Below are 15,645 nucleotides of genomic sequence, written 5' to 3' on the forward strand. Positions count from 1 at the left end.
CTGGGGGTGCCTGGGGCCTGCTCTTGGCTGTGGGAACAGAGCCACTCTTGGAGGGAAGGGAGAGAAGGGAGCAGGGCAGTTGAGAGCAGGGTGGAGTTGAGAGGCCAAGGGCAGCTGGCCTGGGAAACAGTTTAGTTCTCTCTCTTCAGCTTGGTCTTCCTGAGGGCAGGGAGTTTGGTTTGATGGGTGGGAAAGTTGGAGCCTGATGTGGAACCCCTGTCCTCTCCCCCCTTCCCAAAAAGGGAGGGTACATAGTTTGCTGGTACCTGTGCCAGCAGGACCAGTTTAGGAGTGACCAGAACAAGGTATGTGGAAATGGGTTGTGGGGTTCCAGAGAGCTCTAGAACAAAGCTGACACCCACGCCCCTCCACTGCATTAACCAGCTGCCCTTGGCTTTCAGCTCACTTAGCACTTACCTTGTCACCTTCTCTGCTTGTGACTTAAAATCGCCCTCTCCTGTCTCTCTAACCAGAGCCTCCTTTCCGCCTGGGGTAAGGCCTGGATTCGGACCTTCCTCTGGAAGCCATTCTGGGCGTGTAATGTGGTTAGTCATTAACCTCAGTAATTAATCACGCCTGGTAGTAATGAAAACTCACATTTATGTTGGACCTGATAGTTTACAGAGGGCTTTTATATACTTCTGTCATTTGAGCCTTACACTTGCAATTCTTAAAGGTATTGTGTTTATGCTCATTTTACAGATAGGAATCCTAAGGTTCAGAGAAATGAAGTGCCATCCCTGAGTCACAAGCTAGTAAATAACAGAGCAGGGGTCCAGCCTCAGACCTCCTTGTTCTTCTAAATCTTGAGGCTTAGCTCACATGACTTTTTAGCATTGGTGATACACTCGAAATGGGGGTCATTCCTTCCCATAAAATAAAATGAAATAAAATAAAAGCCAGTAGGGGGGCTACTAGCTCTTTTTAACCCTTTTGATGCTTTGAGTTCCTATGCTTGCAGGCCAGGTCTCAGTTTATTGCTCTAAATCAAAACAATCCCTGTGAATGCCCAATGAGGCTCTCAAATTGAGAAGTTGATTTTCATCAGAGTAAATGAAGAATATTATTATATTTTACAAGTCAATAAATCAATGTAGCCCTAATTTTGCCATGCAGAAAATCAATTCTGGTCTTTCTAAGCCATCAAAGATGTTATGAACAAAGTAATTTCACAAATTATGGCAAGTAACACATTTATTGATGACTGCAGTTTAGGAATTTAGAATCTGTGAGCACTGTAATATAATATGGTGCACCAGCACAAGCTGAGTGAAATACAGATTATATGGTGAAATTGTAATGCATCATTTGCTATTAGTGGACTGGTAATAATTACCAGTTTCAAAGCAGCCCTTTCCATGTAATCTTTAGTCGCAATCGTAACAGCCCTTCTCATTGACATTATGATTACACTAGCTGCCCTCATGATCTAGAATATCTAGTTGATGGGAATACTAAAATGCGATAGTGAAAACTGTATGTTGTGTGCTCATTATAAGATAAAATGCCATTTTCTCTGACCTGATACATGAGAGAGGGGAGGATAACACCACAGTGTTAACATACTGTAGCACGATCACATAGCTGGCTCTGAAAAAAAATTTAGGAAGCTCAGGGCAGCAAAATAAAATGGACTTTTTTTTTTGAAAGGATACAAATGAGATCCTTGGTGTAGTGCTGAATGCCTCAGATTTCGGCATTTACCAATGGCTGCATTCATGGCACGAGTGAAACCAGCAGCACTAATTATGGGTCCAGGCCTGGTTTCAATAGAAATATGACTTTAAGGCATTTGGGAGTGATGAAAGTGTTAAGGACTTGCTTCAGTTGACAAAGCTCCTTTTTTACTTACCCAATTCAGATTGTTAGGCTAAATGTATGATAATAACCTAGAATCCTAGAGAGGCAAGGGAGAAAGCCACGGAGGGTCACAGTAGTTGGAAACAGGTAGTTTTCTTCTTGCCTATTCGGGACCCAAATCATTGTTCAACAACAACAAAAAATTTATGAAAATACTCTAAATGAAGCTTTTTATTTCCCTCTTATGACAGGAGGCAAACAAAAATAGGCAGATAATGTGATACTAATGCAGCATTTTCTTTCTGCCTCCCTCCCCGCCCCCCACATTAGACAAATGTTGAAACCTAATTTTGGTATCTTACCATCTAATCTTGTAAAAGAGATTTACCCAGGAGTGGGATATATTGAGTGAGATTATAAATGCATTGTAAAGTAAATTACAAGGTCAGGGCAGGAGTCCATTATTTAGACAAGTGCTTGAGCGAGGCTGGCTTGTTTTGGAGTATGAGTGTTTGGAGCTCCTGAGAAGACCCTGCCAGTTTTTCTTTCTGACTTGCTAAATGGAGGAATCATATAATTGATTAATTCCTCGTTTCCACTTTTAGCTCCATGGTGAGTTTTGTCCCTTTAAAAAAAGTTACTGACAAATACTAGCTGTGGGCCAAAGGAACTCTTCTATAGCCCCTCTTAAAAGCTTGTTATTTCTGTTATATTTTAAGCCCTGTCTTTTTTGGCATCCCTGAGAAGTTACCTATTTTTCTCATCCTTGTCCTTTGTCCACCATCACTTGTGCCCTTTTTAATGCTACAGTTGACTGGTAAACTGTTGATTAGTTATTCCCTTTAGACACACACGTATGTATATTTATTTATTTTAAATTTAGCTATCTCCAAAAATCAATGATTTAGTGAAGTCAAGCTGGCCCCTCTTTGCCAAAGTGGCATTTACTACTCTTGGGTTCTTTTCAGCGAGAGAGCAATAATGTGACTTAAGCAGAGCCCTCTCCAGACGGCTTGGCTACTGGCCAAAGAGTTGACTGGCTGAACTGTGTCTTTCTGTTTCTTTCTCAACTGGAGCTGAGTCTCAGCCGAGGGCGCAGGATGGTGTATAATTTGGTGCACGTTGTTAGCCTCTCAAAATAATGAGGAGGAGGATAGTGTAGCATTTCTCAGCCTGCTGCCTGTCTTGGTGCTGGTTGCTGTAACTGTTGGTTAAACTAGGATGCTGTGTCTGCTCACGTTGACACCAGCCACTCCTCCCAGCTTCTCTAGACTTGCATTTGTTTGACTGGGGGACAACCCCTAAAGATTTGATACAGCCTGTCAGGTAAATCTGAAGTAAATTTCTTTTGGGATTTTCTCAACATCCCTTGAGATGAAAATGGGTGTCCCCATGAGGTGTTGCAGAACCAAAATTGGGACTCACTGACCCTCCCACAAGGTGGGATATGAGAATGTTGCTAGTCTCTAGTCCCTGGAAGTGTCTTATGAGTACCTTCTCATTTGAGCAATTTCAACAATTAGTGTGTTTCAGGCTAAGCTTAAAAGCATTTTTAGAGCCATAGAGAATTACAGGGAGTTGACTTTCTCCTGTTTCTGATATCTCTATGAAATGACTGCCTATTTAGAATGTTCACCAGGCACCCAAGAGGGAGCAGAATCATAGGATTTAGAAAATAAAAAAGTTTCCCTTAGATTACCTTGCCCAAATCCCTCATTTAAACAGATGAGGAAATGGAGGCACACAGAAAGGGAATGGATTTCCCCAAACCACAGCCAATGAGACTGGAAAGTTCAGAAGATGAGGTCTCTAGAAGGTAGGAATCCTCGTACTCAAGCTTGACGAGGTCAGGATTTTTTTCTGCTTTGGAGACTGGATATAAAATTCTCAGAACTAAAATTAATGGCAGGAAGCTGATTGGACAGATATTGTTTGGGCACCAACCACCAGGTCTGCAAGGCACCATCTAGGCACAGGGGTAGTCAGTGAGGGCTTAGGCCTTGGGGTTGAGGGGTGAGGGAAGGGAAGGCAGGAGGTGGAACATAAATAAGCAATTGCTGATGCCCGACTCGGTGATTAAACATTGATGTTGGTGTTGTATTATTTTGCAGGTAAAGATGAGCCCAGCAGCTACACATGTACAACTTGCAAACAGCCATTCACCAGTGCATGGTTTCTCTTGCAACACGCACAGAACACTCATGGATTAAGAATCTACTTAGAAAGCGAACACGGAAGTCCCCTGACCCCGCGGGTTGGTATCCCTTCAGGACTAGGTGCAGAATGTCCTTCCCAGCCACCTCTCCATGGGATTCATATTGCAGACAATAACCCCTTTAACCTGCTAAGAATACCAGGATCAGTATCGAGAGAGGCTTCCGGCCTGGCAGAAGGGCGCTTTCCACCCACTCCCCCCCTGTTTAGTCCGCCACCGAGACATCACTTGGACCCCCACCGCATAGAGCGCCTGGGGGCGGAAGAGATGGCCCTGGCCACCCATCACCCGAGTGCCTTTGACAGGGTGCTGCGGTTGAATCCAATGGCTATGGAGCCTCCCGCCATGGATTTCTCTAGGAGACTTAGAGAGCTGGCAGGGAACACGTCTAGCCCACCGCTGTCCCCAGGCCGGCCCAGCCCTATGCAAAGGTTACTGCAACCATTCCAGCCAGGTAGCAAGCCGCCCTTCCTGGCGACGCCCCCCCTCCCTCCTCTGCAATCCGCCCCTCCTCCCTCCCAGCCCCCGGTCAAGTCCAAGTCATGCGAGTTCTGCGGCAAGACGTTCAAATTTCAGAGCAACCTGGTGGTGCACCGGCGCAGCCACACGGGCGAGAAGCCCTACAAATGCAACCTGTGCGACCACGCGTGCACGCAGGCCAGCAAGCTGAAGCGCCACATGAAGACGCACATGCACAAGTCGTCCCCCATGACGGTCAAGTCCGACGACGGTCTCTCCACCGCCAGCTCCCCGGAACCCGGCACCAGCGACCTGGTGGGCAGCGCCAGCAGCGCGCTCAAGTCCGTGGTGGCCAAGTTCAAGAGCGAGAACGACCCCAACCTGATCCCGGAGAACGGGGACGAGGAGGAAGAGGAGGACGACGAGGAAGAGGAAGAAGAGGAGGAAGAGGAGGAGGAGGAGCTGACGGAGAGCGAGAGGGTGGACTACGGCTTCGGGCTGAGCCTGGAGGCGGCGCGCCACCACGAGAACAGCTCGCGGGGCGCGGTGGTGGGCGTGGGCGACGAGGGCCGCGCCCTGCCCGACGTCATGCAGGGCATGGTGCTCAGCTCCATGCAGCACTTCAGCGAGGCCTTCCACCAGGTCCTGGGCGAGAAGCATAAGCGCGGCCACCTGGCCGAGGCTGAGGGCCACAGGGACACTTGCGACGAAGACTCGGTGGCCGGCGAGTCGGACCGCATAGACGATGGCACTGTTAACGGCCGCGGCTGCTCCCCGGGCGAGTCGGCCTCGGGGGGCCTGTCCAAAAAGCTGCTGCTGGGCAGCCCCAGCTCGCTGAGCCCCTTCTCCAAGCGCATCAAGCTCGAGAAGGAGTTCGACCTGCCCCCGGCCGCGATGCCCAACACGGAGAACGTGTACTCACAGTGGCTCGCCGGCTATGCAGCCTCCAGGCAGCTCAAAGATCCCTTCCTTAGCTTCGGAGACTCCAGACAATCGCCTTTTGCCTCCTCATCGGAGCACTCCTCGGAGAACGGGAGCTTGCGCTTCTCCACGCCGCCCGGGGAGCTGGACGGAGGGATCTCGGGGCGCAGCGGCACGGGAAGTGGAGGGAGCACGCCCCATATTAGTGGTCCGGGCCCGGGCAGGCCCAGCTCAAAAGAGGGCAGACGCAGCGACACTTGTGAGTACTGTGGGAAGGTCTTCAAGAACTGTAGCAATCTCACTGTCCACAGGAGAAGCCACACGGGCGAAAGGCCTTATAAATGCGAGCTGTGCAACTATGCCTGTGCCCAGAGTAGCAAGCTCACCAGGCACATGAAAACGCATGGCCAGGTGGGGAAGGACGTTTACAAATGTGAAATTTGTAAGATGCCTTTTAGCGTGTACAGTACCCTGGAGAAACACATGAAAAAATGGCACAGTGATCGAGTGTTGAATAATGATATAAAAACTGAATAGAGGTATATTAATACCCTTCCCTCGCTCCCACCTGACACCCCCTTTTTTCACCACCACCCCTTCCTTCCCCATGGCCCTCCAGCCCCACTCCCTGTAGGATTTTTTTTCTAGGCCCATGTGATTTAAACAAACAGACAAACAAACAGAAGTAACGGAAGCTAAGAACATGAGAGTGCTTGTCACCAGCACACCTGGTTTTTTTTCTTTTTCTTTTTTCTTTTTCTTTCTTTTTTTAAAATTTTTCCTTTATGTTCTCACCGTTTGAATGCATGATCTGTATGGGGCAATACTATTGCATTTTACGCAAACTTTGAGCCTTTCTCTTGTGCAATAATTTACATGTTGTGTATGTTTTTTTTGTTTTTTTTTGTTTTTTTTTTAAACTTAGACAGCATGTATGGTATGTTATGGCTATTTTAAATTGTCCCTAATTGGTTGCTGAGCAAAAATGTTGCTGTTTCCAGTTCCGTTCTGAGAGAAAAAGAGAGAGAGAGAGAAAAAGACCATGCTGCATACATTCTGTAATACATATCATGTACAGTTTTATTTTATAACATAAGGAAGAAAAACAGTCTTTGTTTTAACCCTCTATAGACAGAATAGATAGCACTGAAAAAGAAAAACTCTATGAGCTAATTGTCTGTCTCTAAAGGGTTAAATGTATCAATTGGAGAGGGAAAAAAGGCCTTGAATTGACAAATTAACAGAAAAACAACAAGTTTATTCTCTCATTTGGTTTTAAAATATGAGTGCCTTGGATCTATTAAAACCACATGGATGGTTCTTTCTACTTGTTATAAACTTGTAGCTTAATTCAGCATTGGGTGAGATAATAAACCTTAGGACCTATAGCATTTAATTCTATATTGTATTTCTCACAACGGTGGCTACCTAAAAATATGACCCAGTATGTCCTAGTTAATCATCATTTTCCCTTTAGTTTAATTTTGTTAACAAAACTGATTATACCAGTATAAAAGCTACTTTGCTCCTGGTGAGAGCTTAAAAGAAATGGGCTATGGTGCCCAAGGTTTTATTTTTTTTTAAATGATTAAATTGAATGTGTAATGTGCAAAAGCCCTAGAACACAATTAAATACATTAGTAAGGAGTTCATTTGATGACGATAGTTGTTTTAAATAATGCCTTTAAAAAAAATTCTGGCACCAAAAGAAATAGATCCAGATCCACTTGGTTGTCAAATGGACAATCAAATAATAATCTTTAAGACCTTGTATACCACATTAAAAAGAAGAGGCTGACAGTAAGTTTGACAGAGGGGAACAGAGGGGAAAAAATATGTGATTTATTAGCACAACGTGGTACTATTTGCCATTTTTAACTAGAACAGGCATATAAGCTAATATTGATACAATGATGATTAACTATGAATTTCTTAAGACTTGCATTTAAATGTGACATTCTTAAAAAAAGAAGAGAAAGAGTTTTAAGAGTAGCAGTATGTCTGTGCTCCCTAAAAGTTGTACTTCATTTCTTTTCCATACACTGTGTGCTATTTGTGTTAACATGGAAGAGGATTCATTGTCTTTATTTTATTTTTTTAATTTTTTCTTTTTTATTAAGCTAGCATCTGCCCCAGTTGGTGTTCAAATAGCACTTGACTCTGCCTGTGATATCTGTATCTTTTCTCTAATCAGAGATACAGAGGTTGAGTATAAAATAAACCTGCTCAGATAGGACAATTAAGTGCACTGTACAATTTTCCCAGTTTACAGGTCTATACTTAAGGGAAAAGTTGCAAGAATGCTGAAAAAAAATTGAACACAATCTCATTGATGAGCATATTTAAAAAAAAAACTAAAAAAAACTTTGCCAGCCATTTACTTGACTATTGAGCTTACTTGGACGCAACATTGCAAGCGCTGTGAATGGAAACAGAATACACTTAACATAGAAATGAATGATTGCTTTCGCTTCTACAGTGCAAGGATTTTTTTGTACAAAACTTTTTAAAATATAAATGTTAAGAAAAAATTTTTTAAAAAAACACTTCATTATGTTTAGGGGGAACTGCATTTTAGGGTTCCATTGTCTTGGTGGTGTTACAAGACTTGTTATCCATTTAAAAATGGTAGTGGAAATTCTATGCCTTGGATACACACCGCTCTTCAGGTTGTAAAAAAACATACATTGGGGAAAGGTTTAAGATTATATAGTACTTAAATATAGGAAAATGCACACTCATGTTGATTCCTATGCTAAAACACATTTATGGTCTTTTTTCTGTATTTCTAGAATGGTATTTGAATTAAATGTTCATCTAGTGTTAGGCACTATAGTATTTATATTGAAGCTTGTATTTTTAACTGTTGCTTGTTCTCTTAAAAGGTATCAATGTACCTTTTTTGGTAGTGGAAAAAAAAAAAAAAGACAGGCTGCCACAGTATATTTTTTTAATTTGGCAGGATAATATAGTGCAAATTATTTGTATGCTTAAAAAAAAAAAAAAAAAAAAAAGAGAGAAACAAAAGTGTGACATTGTACAGATGAGAAGCCATATAATGGCAGTTTGGGGGAGCCTGCTAGAATGTCACACGGATGGCTGTCATAGGGGTTGTACATATCCTTTTTTGTTCCTTTTTCCTGCTGCCATACTGTATGCAGTACTGCAAGCTAATAACGTTGGTTTGTTATGTAGTGTGCTTTTTGTCCCTTTCCTTCTATCACCCTACATTCCAGCATCTTACCTTCATATGCAGTAAAAGAAAGAAAGGAAAAAAAAAAAAGAAAAAAAAAAAAAAAAAAAAAAAAAAAAAACCAATGTTTTGCAGTTTTTTTCATTGCCAAAAACTAAATGGTGCTTTATATTTAGATTGGAAAGAATTTCATATGCAAAGCATATTAAAGAGAAAGCCCGCTTTAGTCAATACTTTTTTGTAAATGGCAATGCAGAATATTTTGTTATTGGCCTTTTCTATTCCTGTAATGAAAGCTGTTTGTCGTAACTTGAAATTTTATCTTTTACTATGGGAGTCACTATTTATTATTGCTTATGTGCCCTGTTCAAAACAGAGGCACTTAATTTGATCTTTTATTTTTCTTTGTTTTTATTTTTTTTTATTTGGATGACCAAAGGTCATTACAACCTGGCTTTTTATTGTATTTGTTTCTGGTCTTTGTTAAGTTCTATTGGAAAAACCACTGTCTGTGTTTTTTTGGCAGTTGTCTGCATTAACCTGTTCATACACCCATTTTGTCCCTTTATTGAAAAAAATAAAAAAAATTAAAGTACACAATGTAAGCTTCTTGTGTCCTCATTTGACACACTCTGTAAATTACTTTCAAGAAAATAACAGGTTTTAAGAGAAGGCCAGTCAGTCTTTTTCAGGATTATTTCTATGGGCATTTTGATGCGTGTATTATACCCTAAAGGAACATAAAGTACTTACTATATTAAAATAGACATCTCTAATCATGGAAATAGTTTTTAGGCTTTACAGTTCTAGAGTACTTTTCAAGAAACGAAAGGTGTTTGCAGTCTGACGTTAAAAACTTTTGCTCCATCTCTTGGCAGAAATCCATTCAGATATAGGTGAAAAAGTTGCTGGTAATAGCATCTTAAACTTTTATTTCCTTTGGATTTTTTGCCGTTCTTATCTGAAAGTTCTTTTCTATTCTCCCATCCTTGCCCTATCTTAGAACATAATGTAAAAAAAGGTTTTTTTAAAAAAATAATTTCTTTAGTTTCCACATAAGAGTCTTTCCTCATAACAAAAATAAACTCACTCCTTAAATCGAAAAATCCAGAAACAGAGGAATCAGGTTAAAAAAATAAAGGTGTGTGGGGGGAGGGAGAGAAAAGAAAGCAGCAACCAGGGGTTTAGCCAGACATAGCCAACTCTCTGGAATCAGCCACTGATTTCCTGAGATGCGTGGTGGTTTGCCCTGTGATCCCAGGAGCCCTGAAGCTACAGATCATATTAGGTGTTTTTATAGGGTCTTCCTGGCTGATAGCAAATGAGGGCGGGAATACCCTTCAGTTATCTTTTGACCAACCAACAGATTTATGAAATGTCTTTGAAAAGTAAGTTAGGTCTATTTTTAAGATCTTTCCTTAGAAATCTATGTTATCAGTTTTACAAATACTGCATGTTGCAGCATCTATTTGCTTTATTAAAACACATACCTCTGTGATACTGTCTCCCTGTTCCCAGTGTAGATGAATGGATACGACATTGTTCTTATTTTTGTAACAACCAAAACAAAAGCTGTTCTGTTGTCTTCTTGTGGTAGCATTTTTTGTTGCTCAGTTCTTTATGCCCAAGTGCCTGTGAAGTGGCCTTTTATGTAATGCCTTTTATCTGAGGCAAGAATAGTTTTATCTTTCCAAAGTATAGAGAAAGTACGTATTTGTTTAAAAAGTCAGTTTGGGTGTGGAGCAGAGAGGACTCCACTAAGAGGATTTTGGAGAAGATTGCACAGGAACTGCGACGCAGGGTACCTAGGAGAACTTGCTATTTGGCAGAGAACTGAGAAGAGATGTACGTGTTTTAGATTAGATTACTCCAAGACTGAATCGAAACTGCTGTTCAAGACAGTGCCATGCCAGTTTTAGATGTGGTGACTTCTGCTCTATCATATTAAATGACCATAAAACCTCTGTGTGTCCCGATTACTCTTTTATTAGGAGCTATGAGTGCAGCTGTGTAGATTTTATTTACAGTATTCATTTAAATTTCTCAGGATATGATGCTCTTAGTGTAATTAGGTTTTGCATCCTGACAGACAGAATTAATGGTGAATACTGTATACTTGCATTTTCAAATTTCTTAAATCAAGTGGGGAATGGGAAGGGGTGCAAACATCTGGTGATAAATCACAGATTATGTTTGATTCACATGGTCCCAAAGTTAAATAAATTTATTAAGGACAGGTCCTTCAGGTTACTTAGTCTCCTGACTTATTGAAGCCTTTTGATAAAATATTATTTCTGAAGCTGGACCATGAAAACCTAGCCACAAGAATATAACTTAAAAAATGGCACTTTTATATCCACAACCCTAAGATTTAAAATCTTAATATAAAATAACCTAAAAACCATTTCCAACAATAAGATAAATTCTTGGTATATTTTTTAAACGAGGAAATACTAAGAGCATTAATATCTTCCAAAATTCTTGAGTAAGTTTTTGTAACACTCGACATGCTGACGGAATGGTCTCTACATACCTAAACTCCTGACGCTTAAAATGTTCCTTTTTATCTTTATTTTGAGAACAACGTAATAAATAGGAATACAGAAAATACTAGTTCTCATCGATTTTGACTCAAAAACTTTTCCAGTGCATATACACCCTCTTTCCTGAGACCATCTGCTATCCTCTCTCTGTTTAGGACCTACAAAAGGACTGAAACCAACATGTTTTAAAGGTTGCTAAGAAGTGAGGTGAACACGGTTCTTCATTTGTACCAGCCACGGCAGGAAGTGTGAATGAAGTAGTTGAGTTTTTCCCAGGGGGGTCTGTGGATAGAATTGCTTATTTAAATACCGTGTTTTGTATATGCAATAAGTCCATATTGTATATATTCATAATGCTTCGAGTGAGAATTTGAAAGGAAGAGGTGGGGGGGTGGGTGGAGTGGATTAGATATAATTTCAACTGGAGAAATAAGGAAATCAGGGGGTTTATTCACAAATGCTTAAAGTTGGCTGAAAGGTACTGGGATTATTTGTGGTTGTCCTGAAAAGGAGTTGAGAAGCCTCAGTCCCTCATCTTGTCCTGCTTCTAACACTTTACTCACAGAGAGTGAGGGAAGAAATACAGTGTTTTCTTTTTTTAAACCTCTTTCCCCCCTCCATACACTCACAAACATGATTTCTTATGACTGTGCTGTAATTGTGTGTTCTTCATTATGATTCTGTTACTCCGTTGTCCCTGGGCCTGGTGTGTACAAGAATACCCCATTCTCTTTCTTTCAGAATGCTTCCCATTTAATAAACAAAAAAAATTGTGGGAATTTTGCTGGTACGGGGATGGGCTTGGCAGTGTTCTTTCAACCTGCTTGGAAAAATGTTTTTTTAAAAAAAGACTGCTAACTTTTAAAAGGCATGAGCCACTTAGCAAATTTTCCTAAGTGTCTCCTAGGGCACTGCAGCTTTCCTAATTGAGAATAAATGAGCCCATTTGTAGCAAAATGGACATCAGAACACATAGATGGAATTGGGATTATGTGCATTTATTCTGGGGCTGCTATAGCTACAAATTGTAGGCATGGATTGTTGGGTATGCTCTTTGGCTTGCTGGCATCTCGTTATCCCATTAGCCCACTGTTTCCTTCACTATGGCACATGGCTGGCTGGTGAGCCAGCCTTTAGGGGGATGGGCCTGTTTCTCTCTCTCTCTCTATTTCCCAGTGTCATTTATGGTCATGGGATATGATTAATTCCTCCCTTCCGAAAGGGAAAGGAGACCAATACAGTTCACACGGGTCATTGTACTTAAGTACCTAAACTTGGCTAAACACAACTCAATGGTTGATCCAAATACTGTTTTTCCTTTCTGTAAAGTGGCAAAAACTATTTAAAGGGGACACATGTATCAGGTCTTTTACAGAGACAGCAGAAAAGGCAATTTAAGCAATTTCCCCAAAGTATCCTCTAAAGCAGGAGCCCTCAAACCCATAGGGGGCTGTGCTTTTAAATAACAGCGAATGTGGTACATGCCCAGGCTATACTTTGTCAGGGCTTTAAATATTGGTAGCATGTCGCACAAAGGGGTTTGATTGGGGTGTCAGCTAAAGGGGCCTCAATGACAGTGACTTAGCGCTGGGACTGGGAATGGGATCCCCCAGAGCCCACCTGGACACAGCAGGGCCCTCAGCCCAGGTCTCCACTGCTGGGGGGCGGGTGCGTGAGAACAGCTGAGCTCCAGACCCCGGGCCTCCTGCGGCGCCAAGTCAGGGGACAGGAGGCCCCAGGCCCCTGCTTCGGGTCGCCATGGCAACGAGGCCTGGAATGCCACAGTGGTAGCCTCTTCCTCGGCACATCCGGACTCCCCGTTCTGCTGCTTCAAGTCAATGTCCACAGCAAGGGAGGAACCCCGGAGGAAAATAACCACTCCCTTCTTCCCTTCACCATTGCCTTCCCCCTTGCAAAAAAAAGACAAAGAAAAGAAAAGAAAACTGCATGTGTGAAAGAAACTACAGGCAGTTTTTGGTGCAATTTGAGAGCAACTATTTTGGGTTCTGGTTTTCTCCTCAGAGATTTGTTCGCCTCTTGTAAATCGTTGGCTGCTTTGACGTTGAACTTGATGACATTTCATGTTTTCGTTGTGCTGCTTTTACATCAATTTTGATTTTTTTGTTTCTTTATAATTTTATTATTATTTTAAGAAAATGGCCCCCTTCCCTCCTACCTCTCCCACTCTCCTCAACCAAAGGACTGTTTCCTACTAAGTTTTCTCAGTGTAAGGGAAAGTGTTTCCTTCCAGGTGTGTCCCCAGTTTCTTAGGACTGTCATATGATTGGGCGGGGTCGGGGGTCTGGAAACTTTGGGAGACAAAAGGGAGGGAGGCTTGGGAAAGCCGCTCAGAGCTCAGAGATATTTGGGAAGGGGAGACTGAGTTTAAAATCATGCTTAAGATGTCAGTGGCTCCACCTGTGGTTGATTTAAGTTATATTTGAAAAAGCTAGTTAGAGAACAGAAAGTCGCTGGGCCAAGTCACACCTGTACTTTTTTTTCCCCCTCCTCTGTCTCCAACCTCTTTCTAGGTTCTTCACACACCCCCATTCGGCGTAGTTCCCAGAGAGCTCAAGATGTGTGGCAGTTTTCGGATGGAAGCTCGAGAGCCCTTAAGTTCTGAGAAAATGTGAAGCCCCCCGGGGCGGGGTGGATGTGCCGCCCAGGCCCAGCCGACGTCAGCGTGGTCTGTCATCCTGCTAGTTTGTGATGTTTTCTGACAGTAGCCTCCAAGAAGCCGTTGTGCGAAGACAGAGTCCTGCAGAGTCCTTCCAGCCCAGGCCTGCAGTGCCATTTTATTTATATTTTTTAATAAAAAGTAAAAACAAAAAAACACACCCACATTGGAACAGTGAAGCAGTCCTATATAGAGGGCCCGTGGACCACTGCTGTCCTGAGTGATGTCCCAGCCCTTTTGAAACCAGCCAACCTAATTACCTGTATTGTGGAAATGCGCATGAGTCCCCATCCCCTTGTTTCTATACATTCTATGTTGTCTTTTAAAAAGTGTGCTTAACATTGACACAATAAATGTTGGAGCTTTAGGTGGTGTTTGCTTGTTCTTTAATTTTTAATGCTTCTAAGGCAATGCAGCTGCTTATGACTTTGTATTTCTGTACCCGTTTCCTACAGACCCCCATTGGGTGGGTTTGGGGAATGGGTAGGAGGGGAAATAAGCTACTGCTTATCAGATGGCATAAATTTTCAAGGAGAATCAAAATGCAAAACTTGGGAATAAATCAGAGCAATATCATAATTAATGTAGTAGTAGTGTTGCTGTTTATTGATGCTGAAGTGTGGTTTTCCTAACTGTCTGACTTATAATTTGCATACTATTAAATAATGCATAATATGGCATGCTGAATCCTGTTTTTCAAATATATGCTTTTGGTGGCTACCATGCAGGATTTGAATTTGTCTTTTAATTTAGCTAAAGAAAGATAACGTCAGTGGGTGAGTGGTAAATCCTAAAGAAGGTGATAAATGTCAATAGTTGCTTATTAAATATTCTAATTTTAGGTGTCCAAACCTTTGGCAAATATATCTTAAAGCAGACAAACAAACAAACATAAAATTTCTTTAGTACGTCCATCAGGAAACTTGGGGCAGATTTTGTTAGGGGAAAAGTTATAGGAGGGAAGAGGTTCACATCAGAATAGACCTTTGTCATCATAGTAATGCCCCATTCCTTAGAAATTAGTGAGTGACACATAAGTTAGATCTACAAACAGGTGATAAAAATTCCTTCTGGCCCAGTTAATTTGCAAAGAACTTTTCTCAATTTGGTGTTTTCTACTGCCTGGAGAGCCAGAGGAGAATTAGAAACAATAATAGTATGTTAAGATAGGTTTATAAATAATAGAACTCAGACACCTGTGTATCATAGATTTACATACTGGCTGTGAATCTAAGTGGGGAAAATCTTACCCACTCGCCCTCTGTCTGGCTAGATTACCTAGTCTAGTGAAAAGATAGCAAAATAATTGGCATCTAGATTCTTTCCTACTTATTCATCATAAATAATGACTTTTTACAGTAGTGTGCTACCTCATACTTTATACCATGCTTTCACGTGCATTATTTCATCTGATCCTCATCAGGACAGATCTCACAACTTCCACTTTATGGATGAGGAGACCAAGGCTCACCAAGGTTAAGGGCTTGCCGGAGGACGTGCGGGGACCATAGAGAAGCCAGGTTTTCTGGTTTCTAGTTCAGAGCTAATTCCATTGAACTCTGCTTAACTCTGATTGAAGGGAATGTCTTTTCCTAGGGTGCCTCTCCCTGTGTTAGCGCACATGCCATAAATGTTCACAGACACACGTGTGGTCCCTCCCCACACAGACCAAGGATGTCCACTGGTGAAGGCAGAGTTGTCTCTTCCTGTGAACAGCTGTGTGTACTGCAGAAGGAAGCTTGGATCGGGGGGTCCCTCCTTGACATTCCCTTTCCCCTGTGGCTTTTCCATGACAAATAAATAACCCTGATTGCACAGGTGGCCCTGGCGGGTTTTT

General features: G+C 42.0%; 1 protein-coding gene across 5 annotated transcripts in view; it reads left to right on the forward strand.

Moving 5' to 3' along the window:
- BCL11A (B-cell CLL/lymphoma 11A (zinc finger protein)) overlaps positions 1–14,175 on the forward strand; it is a 97,770-nt gene extending 83,595 nt beyond the window's left edge. For 2 of the 5 annotated variants that reach the window (XM_008583739.1, XM_008583738.1), the window contains one exon: positions 3,912–9,188. In XM_008583739.1, coding sequence (XP_008581961.1) covers positions 3,912–5,932 — 2,021 coding nt within the window. In that variant the 3' untranslated portion in view covers positions 5,933–9,188. Of the gene's footprint in view, positions 1–3,911; positions 9,189–13,662 lie in introns of those variants that run through there. The other 3 variants (XM_008583741.1, XM_008583740.1, XM_008583742.1) reach the window with 3 other exon arrangements.
- The last annotated feature ends 1,470 nt before the right edge of the window (positions 14,176–15,645 follow it).

This window comes from Galeopterus variegatus, unplaced genomic scaffold (assembly GCF_000696425.1).
Source record: "Galeopterus variegatus unplaced genomic scaffold, G_variegatus-3.0.2 Scaffold3020, whole genome shotgun sequence".
NCBI classification, from domain to species: domain Eukaryota; kingdom Metazoa; phylum Chordata; class Mammalia; order Dermoptera; family Cynocephalidae; genus Galeopterus; species Galeopterus variegatus.